The 9,736-nt window shown below is 44.8% G+C and overlaps 1 protein-coding gene across 1 annotated transcript in view; it reads left to right on the forward strand.

The window, feature by feature from the left end:
• Positions 1–5,751: 5,751 nt before the first annotated feature.
• The window catches only part of LOC116077388 (protein Wfdc21), a 6,261-nt gene continuing 2,276 nt past the window's right edge, over positions 5,752–9,736 (forward strand). Inside the window, exons 1-2 of the mRNA XM_031351900.1 lie at positions 5,752–5,933; positions 7,725–7,825. Of these exons, the coding sequence (XP_031207760.1) occupies positions 5,837–5,933; positions 7,725–7,819 (192 nt within the window). The 5' untranslated portion in view covers positions 5,752–5,836 and the 3' untranslated portion in view covers positions 7,820–7,825. The remainder of the gene's footprint in view (positions 5,934–7,724; positions 7,826–9,736) is intronic.

The raw sequence follows: 9,736 nt of genomic DNA on the forward strand, positions 1-9,736 counted from the left end.
GACTCAGTGGGTAAAAGCTCTTGCTGTACAAATATGAGGGTATGAGTTCAAGTCCCTCATCCATACTAAAATGCAGGTGTGGCCATCCTTCTGCCTATACATTTAGGGTACTATATATGGGAGACAGGAGGATCATAGGGGTTGGCTGGCTGCCAGCATAGGCTCCACTTCAGTGAGAGACCCTCCCTCAAGGGTAGAGAGTCACAGAGTGGGACACTTGATGTCTTCTTTTGGCCTGTTTACATGAACACAAAGGTATGTGCACTGGCGTATACATACAGGTATACACCAATACACACATAGCCAACAAACATGAGGAGGAGGAGGAGGAGGAGGAGGAGGAGGAGACAGCAGCTGAGTGTAGTTGGGCTAGGTATGGCCATGTTCGAGATGGAGCTAGAGCTTGAGAATTTTTGTAATAACAGGAATAGAGCTAGGAGATACACATGTATGGTGTGCATGTGCATGCATGTATGTGCATGCATGTATGTGCATGTGTGTGTGCACATGTGTGTGCATGAGTGTATAATTCAGTACATCCAACTGTCCAGTGTGTTACCAATTCCCTTTCTCCCCACCCCATTTCTCTCCGCCACTCAAAGTGGCCTACATTCTTTAATAGTAGACGGAGGGAGGGAGGGCTATTTTCAATTATGAGGGAGAAGGGCTACTTTCCTTCACTCGGTATGCTGGTATTAAAGTATGTCATTACTCAATGCTAAGAAAAGATCTCTCCTTCAGAAACCTCAGATACCTATCAGGGCTAGGCTCCCATATGCCTGTCTTGACCCTGGTTGCACATGCCAGCCTGGCTCAGTGGGAGGGCTTGTGTCATCTTTTCTCTGTCTTGGCGCACCCATGCTTTAACTAAGGAGATTTTCTCAGCAACACAACGCTGGAGTTTAAGAACATGTCCTCAATTGCACAGGTTTCTGCTAGGCTGGGGTCAAGTGCAGACGATTCGGCTCTGGTGCTCAGCAGAATGTTAGCAGCTACACTATCTAGATCTGATTTAGATGAAGAAAAGCTATAGGTGGGTGGACACATGCTTCTCATTCTCCTGGGCCATGGGCCTTATCCTACAACCCCAGCCAGGTCTCACGTTCTAGTTCCAAAGACGAAGGGGCAGGACAGCTGGTAATTGGAACACTTCAGTTCTCGCTAATCAATGTTGCCTTGCAAACATTTTTATCAAGAATGGGAGCTCTTTGGGTGGTGACAGTCCCCACCCCAGACAGTGTTGTGCTCTGTATTGCTGGTAACTTTTTTTTTCTTTGATCTTGCCCAAACTAATGACTTTTTATCAGAAATTGCTCAAGTGCTTTGCTTCTTGACCTCTGTATGGGAACCATGAACCCTTTTCCAATCACTGAGCTAATAGTAATGCTTTTTGTAAACATTCACAGTACTGAAAGCTGATAGTTTAAAGGGTGCTGTACCAAGAGTATGAATACATAAATACTATCTTATTTTCTTCATCTCATATAGCCAATACAGGAAGACCCCTGACAGCATGGCAGGTTGCCATCGGCAACCTGAGGAATTCTTCTTCCATCTAGGGGTGTTTACTCAGGCAAAGCCAGCTCTTTGACTAAACCACAGAAACGAACTTGAGGGTGAGCCAGGACGGACACAGTGTAGTCTGCAGGCTTCCCCTGTACTATGACTAAAGATGTCTGGCTGACACCACAAGGGTCAAATTCTCACCTTCAGTGTCTTGGTGATCACTCTCTCCCTCGCATGGTTCAAGACAGAGGAAGGGGGTCATCAGAGAGCGAAAGGCAGAGCTGAAGTGGTAGTGGAGCAGAGATGGCTCTACCACATCCCCACACAAATTCCCCTTTGGGGGCAATCAACATTGTAACCCGCCTGCCTGCCTGCTGGAGCATTAAATACAGGAGAATCTGCAACAAGCTTGGGGAGAGCTCAGCCTAGAGTAAGGCCAGGGCTCAGAGAAGACAGGTGAGCGCTCACTCCCTTGGTTCGTGTTTGCAGTGTGTTTGCACTCAAGCAGCAGTTCTGTCGGCCTCTTGGTCTACACTAGAGAAAATGAAATTTCTTGAGGCACTACACGCTCTGTTTAACTGGCAGCATAAAATAATCTGGCACAAGTTAAATCTGGCAAGGGCATCTGTGCACTGAGAGCTGAGAACTGGTGGAGAACATGGTCACCCAGGCAAAATGCAAATAGAGTCACCCTTGGTAGTCCTGGGCAAGCAAGGTGACTTTTGGTTTCTACCTTTTCTTTCTGTAAACAAAGCACTATCTGTCTTAGTCGGGGTTTCTGTTGCTGTGATGGAACACCCGTGACCATAAATAACTTGGGAAAAAAGGGGTTTATTTCAGCTTATAAATCTCAGGTCATACTCCATTGCTGAAGGAAGTTGTGCAGGGGCCTGGAGGCATGAGTTGATGCTGAAGCCATGGAGAGGTGCTGCTTTCTGGCTTGTTCTTCAAGGCTTGCTCAGCCTGCTTCCCTACAGCATGTAGGACCACCAGCCCAGGTATGAGACCACGCACCATAAGTTGGGCCTTCCCACATGAATCACTAATTTAAAAAAATGTACTACTCATTTGTCCACAGGCCAATCTGGTGGGGACATTTTCTCAACTGCCGTTCTCAATTGAGGTCCCCTCTTCCAAAATGACTCAGGCCTGTGTCAAGTTGAGACTTCGTTCTCAGCCATCAGGGTTTCTGTAGGTTCTTTGTTTGTCTCTAGCTTCCTCCTTTAAAGTGGAAGCTCTTTAAGAAAAAGCCCCATACCTGTTGCCTCCATAACCCCTGCTCTGAACACCAGCTATGGCACACGCTAGCAGATGCATAAACTAGGTTCAAAACATAGTTCTTTATTGGCTAAAATGAATTCTTATCTACCTATCTGAAAGTCACACTTTCAGTGGTAACATGGTGGGATTCTAGTGGAGGTTTATTGTGCTCCAATGCTGTCATCGTAGGGCGTGTATCTTTATTGAGTACCCGGTCTGGCAGCTTGAAGAACCCAGTATTGGTTCTAGGTAGGTCTACCTCAGCTTCTTGTCCTCCCCTCAACCTCTCCCATTCTCAATCTTCTCTTCTGTCATCATCTGGCTGGAAAAATAAAATAAAATCTACACCATCACTCCCTAGAGTCACTGAGGACAACAAACACCCATCATGGGGCATTGCAAACCAACCCCTCCTCGCTATCAAATCCTCCCAGGAGAGAAATGTAAAGCAGCAGAAATTAAGTATTACATGCTAACAGAGCTCAGTATGATAATCTGAAGACCAAGTTACTCTCCCAGGGTTTGGGCCTGGGAAAGTTCCGGAGGTGAAGTTTGGGCTAGGATGACTGGTAGAGAAGGGCTTGACTTCTGACAGACAGGAATGCCCACATTCACAGAACGGGAAAGGAATTCCATGTTCCAGACACAGCCTGAGCTGGTCAGGTTAAAGGTTACTGTACTCAGCACAGTGGATGAAGCAGAGCAGCCTAGAGTGCCTGGGTAGTGGAGACAATAAGTGCAAGATTAGGGCACCAAAAGTAAAATCAGAATTAAGGCTATCTGAAAAGAAATGATAATGACATCCATATACCTTTGACCTTTGTGTAAGTTCAGAAAATGTTTTTAATTCAGGTCTCCGTGTTGTGAAAATATGGAATTACATGAAAACACACTGTGTAACCCCCTTCAGTGCTTAAGATCTCTAAAAATCTTTACTAGGTGCTCTGGATCAAACATGGAATGTCCCCACCATGGCTGTGGATGTTTGAACACTTGGTTCCTAGTAGGGGAGGCTGTCTGGGGAGGCTTCAGAAACTGGAGGGACTAGAGCTTGGGGAAAGTCGGGTACTAAGGTAGGGATAGAGGGCTTAGGACCTGTCCTCTCTGTGTGCCTCTCTGTCTGTTTCTCTCTCTGTCTCTCTCCATCTCTGTCTATCTCTCTGTGTCTCTGTTTCTCTTCGTGTCTCTGTGTCTTGCTGTCTCTGTCTCTCTTTCCCTCTTCTTGTCTGCAAAGCCCTGAGACGTCCTAGCTGCATACATTGCTATGCCTTCCCCCACCATGAAAACAACACCCTCAAACAGAACCGGGCGGAGCCAGAATAAATCCTTCCTTCTTCTAGTTGCATTAGCCAGGTATTTTTTCACAGTGACAAGAAGTCAGTAATATACCAGATTTTGGACTCTTACAGAAATTGTACATCAGTGGATCTCCCTTTGGGCTAGGCAGAGTGGAGTTAGAGCAACTTTCAAAATCCCTTTCTGCATGGCCCATAACTCTGTCTTTTAACCCCCCTGAGAGAGCTAGCAGTGGATGGCTTTGGATGTTTGTCAGAAGGACTTCCAACTTGTGGCATGTAAGATCTGTGACAGATGATAGGAAGACTCTTCCTGTAGCTCCAGAATTAGGAACCATAGTCCTTGTGAAACGTGAAGCTTTTCTCTTCCTCCCTCTCTCCCCTCACCGTGTGTGAGTGTGCATGTGTGTGTGTGTGTGTGTGTGTGTGTGTGTGTGTGTGTGTGTTCCTAGGAATTAAACTTAGGGCCTCATGCCCTCTACCATTGAAATTGACCATTTTCCCAGACACAAACAAAGGGACAACAAACTGATCCTATGACTTCTCACTCTACCTCTTACCCCCTTCTTCCAGCTCATTTCATGTTAAGGTATTTTATGAGATATAGTACTTGTCTTAGTTAGGGTTTCTATTACTGCAAAGAAACACCATGAGCAAAAACCTAGTTGGGAAGGAAAGGGGCTATTTGGCTTCCAGATCATTGGAGAAAGTCAGGACAAGAACTCAAGCAGGACAGGAACCTGAAGGCAAGAGCCATGGAAGGAAATGGATTATTGGCTTGCTCAGCCTGCTTTCTTAGGGAGGCCAGGACCACCAGCCCAGGGATGGCACCACCCACAAAGGGCTGGGCCCTCCTCCATTGATCACTAATTGAGAAAATGCCTTACAGCTGGATCTCATGCAGGCATCTCCTTAACTGGGGCTCCTTTCTCTCTGATGACTCTAACTTGTATCAAGTTGATGAATTATGTGTGCCCCTCCCCCACCAGGAGGGAAAGAAAATGGTATCTCTCCTGGCATCCAAACTGAAGGTAGTCTGAGTTACAAATCACTCATCTGGATTAGTAGGTGCTTCTACAAGAAGAAGGAAGTGAAAGTTCACATCTGGGCTGATTGTCACTCTCACCCCATTCCCCAAGCCCCACAGCAGTGTTGCAGCCTGAAAGGCATCCTGGGAGGGGGTTGATGTAGATATTGACAGCTGGGGTTCCCCAAAATGAAGGCTCCAAACAGCAGAGATAATGGCATCAAGGCAGAGGGAACAGCATTGGTTTACTGTCTCCTCAACAGGTGGCCACACCCCACTGGCTCTCCCACGGTCTCTCCCTATCCTCAGTCACAGGAACAATTGTCCTAGAGCAGGGAGGGAAAAGTAAAAAAGCAGAATATGCCCTTGCTGACACCCAGCTCCTGGATTATAATTCCCTGAGGACATATTCCTTATCAAAGCTCACTCCTGGCCCAGAGTTGATCTCTAATACTTCGTTGAAAATGAATGAGAGCCCCTGACCCACCCCAGCGTTCCAACCTTAGGAGGACTATCTGTGGGACAGAGGAGGGTGTTCTTTGGCACGGAGCTTGGTTTGAGTAACATGGCACTACCCAGGACATACAGAGTGTGTGTCCCTAGCAATGCTGGTTTCCGGGCGGGGCTTTGGCTTCTATGGTGTACAGGCCCGCCCCTAGCCTAGCTGTCTAGCTCAGTGGGTGGGAAGGTTTAAATTCTAGCAGCTCTTGGTCCTGCTGCGTGTTGGCTAAAATCCTTCAGCAGCAGCATGAAGCTAGGAGCCTTCCTTCTGTTGGTGTCCCTCATCACCCTCAGCCTGGAGGTGCAGGAGCTGCAGGCTGCAGTGAGGCCTCTGCAGCTTTTAGGTACGTCCGGGCAAACGGCTGCATTATTTTTCCTCAAGTGAAGGGTCAGTAGTAAGACAACCAGACCAGTGTATGCAAGGAGGGGGGAGAGATTGGAGGAAAGCAAGACAGTTCTCTTTAGGACCTTCCTTCATGGTCACCTCTTAGTTCCCTAGAACAGAATGGCTCTTCTGCTTTCTCTCTCTCCATTCGCTGGGTCACCTCCTGCTTGCTCCTCAGCCATTCTCCATCTCCCAGGTATCCCCTCCTCTACCAGTGTCTACCCTGACTTGTCTACCGAAAACATTCTTGTAATTATGTTAAACACAGGTCAATCTCAATCTTTTTTACCAACAACATTCTCAGGAAGGGTTTGGTTGCCATGGGTTTTTATTGTTTGTGTGTGTGTTTGTTTAAGATAGTCTCATACTGCAGCCCAAGCTGGCCAAGAATTTACTGGGTCGCCCAGGCTGACCTCAAACTCACGGGCGATCTTCCCGCTTCATCCTGCTGTACTGGTATTACAAGCACAATCCACCTCGCCTCATTTGGCCTCAAAGGACTATTCTTAATCCTCTGCCCGTTCTTCCCTTAACCCTTTGGTGACCACAGCCTCATTAAACTCCTGGCACACGCTTCTCAGGTCCTCTGGATGAGACTCATGACTCTTCTCTCTAGTAAATAGTCTCACCTCTGCAGCCCTGATGTTGTCTGCCCAGCCCAAACCCCCAACCACTATCCTGCAGCCTGCTTCTTTCCTGGACTATCTTGGACTGAACGGCTTGCTCCCAAACATCTTTAGCTAGAGCCTAGGTGCTCATCTTCACTTCATCAACTCCCTGGTTTTGAAACAGTTTGCATCTCTTCCGTCCTTTGCCCTCTGTTGCCTCACTGTGTCCGTCCCCTATTACGCCATGGCCCTGCCATTGCAACAGTTTCTCAGAAGCTCTGCTGCCCCTCTTCCTTCTTCCATGCACTTACAACTTGAATCCTGGCTCCGCTATGCTTTTGCAGCAGGTAATCCTCCCAAGTGATCTTCTCTTGGCTTATTAAGTGAAGCCCCAAATCCACAGGTCCCGGTGACCAGCTTGCCCTCTGCAACATTTACTTCTCCTGCTCCCAAACTCGCCCAGACCTCTGATTGCCAATCCTCCTGACTCCTCCTATTCCAGGAAACAGAGTGACAGATAGTGTGTCTAAGGGGCAGGACTTGAAGAGCCAGTCTCGGGTCCTGGGAGTGCCTCTGTAGGTCATGTGTCCCAAGACACAGGGGTCTTCAGCTTTCTCACCTCAAAGCAACAACAGCACCAGAAACACTTAGGGATCGTGCTATAAAACAGAGCCAGGGAGACTAACCTCACAGAGTGACTGTACAGTAACCAGCAAGTCTGAATATCTCCTTCTCTGCTCTGTGTACTGTGATGTGGGGGATGTGATTTCAGTTAAGCAACCTTCCTCCTTTCTTTTCCCAGATGCAATCCTTCTATCCATGTCTCTGAAGTAGGCTTGCTTTAATGAGATTATGTGTGCCTTGTTTTAACAGAAATAGACAGCAACAGTTTACAAATAATACAATGACTTCAGTTAAAAGGAACTGGTGAAATGTACTCCTTAATAGAGGACTGTCATCCCCTGCACTTGAATCTAAAGCACAGAGGTTTTCACTAGTCTGTTTGCCTGTCTTTGAGAGGTTAAATTCATGAAGCAATCCAGCTTGCCCTTTAGCTGATGAACTGCCTGCCTTAGCCTAGGAGTCCTGGGATTTAGCTTTATTCCACCATGCCTGCTTTCAACTGATCTTTTCTGACCTAGGCACCTGTGCTGAGCTCTGCAGTGGTGACTGGGACTGTGGGCCAGGCGAACAATGTGTCAGTATTGGATGCAGTAACATCTGTGCTGCAAACTAAGAACAGGTAAAAAACAAAACAAAACAAAACAAAACAAAACATCTGGCCCTTACTGTTCGTCCAGATCTTCCCCAGACCAGGCAGGTTGTCCATTTGACTTCCATGGGACTTTCTAGAAGTTGGTAAAATGGAACCTATGTGTCTCCCTATAGCTTCTTTTTTTTCTTCATGAAGCACCACAGGATGGTGCTTTCCAAACCTTTAGAATAATTTTCCAACCCAGTCTATCCAGGAAAAAAAAAATCAAGGTATATTTGAGTAAGAAGATAAAAATCACCCCAAATGATGTCTGTTTATAACTGTAGTGCATATTTAACTATGCACAAATATAGAATCTTGTGCCTATTTGATTTCTTAGCTATTTCATTTGAAAATAGTTAGTGAACAATTTTGATCTCAGTACTTATCTTTAACTCCACCCTATCATCTTTGCTTTCTCTGTAGTCCATTGTATATTCTCTTCTACCAGCAATCACTATTAAAGTAAGTTTAAAATAAATATTAAACTGTGCACACCCTTACTAACTCCTTTGGGATATAACCTGACATGTATAATCAATGACCAAAGGATACTCTCATGTTGCTCTTTTGATATACATTGCCATATTAACCTAAGCAGATCCTTTTTCTGTAAAAATACTTGATGCGATTCATATTATTGAATTATTACATTATTCATATAAATGTTTCACTATTTAATTTGCAGTACCCACTAGTTTTTAAAAAGAATAAAAAGCCACCATGATTAAGTTGTATTAACATGATTAAAATGTACTAGCAGGTTTAGCATGCACTCTAAACACCAAACTGTTTGAGCCAACGAGATTGATCAGATATAGGTCAATGTTCCTGCTGCCAAGACTGGTGACCTGAATTTGATCCCTAGGACCCACAAGGTGGAGAAAACTGGCTCTCAAAAACTGTCCTCTGTCCTCTACATGTGTGCCATGACAGGCACATAACTGCACATACACACATATATTTAAACATACACACAAATAAAACCACATTTTAAATTAAAAGAAAAACCCAAAGTGTCAGGACCCATCACTGGACAAACTAATAACTACAGGTGATCTTCCTGAGATGGTCTGCCTCAGATTATAATAAGCCATGACAGATTTGCTCCCATAGGATTTGCAAGGTCCAGGAAAAAGTCATTTTAGGAAAGATTCCTGCTATTAATGTTTTTCCTGTTGTTATTATTATTATATACATACATATCACTAGGTATTAACCCACCCTTTCTAGCAGATCTCTGCAGATCTACAAAGATGTACTACCTTGTAGTGGTGCTATATAGACAAATAGATGACTTAATTCTTTATGATGATCCTATAATAATTCCTAAACTTATTTACTAAGCTCTTTTATAGTGGGACTGCTTTTCTGATAGTCAAAACTACAATGAGAACTCTATCAGTCTCCCATGTGTCACCAATTAATTGCTTCTAGATACTAACCAGACTTTCTACTACTCAGAGCACATTCCAAAAGGTTGTAAAACAATTAACCAAAGGTCATAAAAAGGGAACTAATGATTTATTATAGGTGCTAGGACAGAAGATAAAATATTGACTGGATTTATCTATACAAAACTTAACTAACAACTTAATTATGGTTTTTAACTCTCAAAGAACTTGTGGAGCTGTAAAAGGTGATGAATAGACATTCTAGTGGAATAATTGCTCCTAATGGATATGCATGGAAACATTCTCTGTTGTAAACTTCTATTTCAATTTATGATTTGAATTTGTGTAAACTTGTGATGAACTTTTTGCCATGTGATCATGTATTCTGAAAAATGTATAAATGCTAAGGACAAAAAAGAAGAGACAGCAGCCCGGTGGTGGTGGTGCACGCCTTTAATCCCAGCACTTGGGAGGCAGAGGCAGGAGGATTTCTGAATTCAAGGCC

Source organism: Mastomys coucha, unplaced genomic scaffold (assembly GCF_008632895.1).
Source record: "Mastomys coucha isolate ucsf_1 unplaced genomic scaffold, UCSF_Mcou_1 pScaffold5, whole genome shotgun sequence".
Lineage (NCBI taxonomy): Eukaryota > Metazoa > Chordata > Mammalia > Rodentia > Muridae > Mastomys > Mastomys coucha.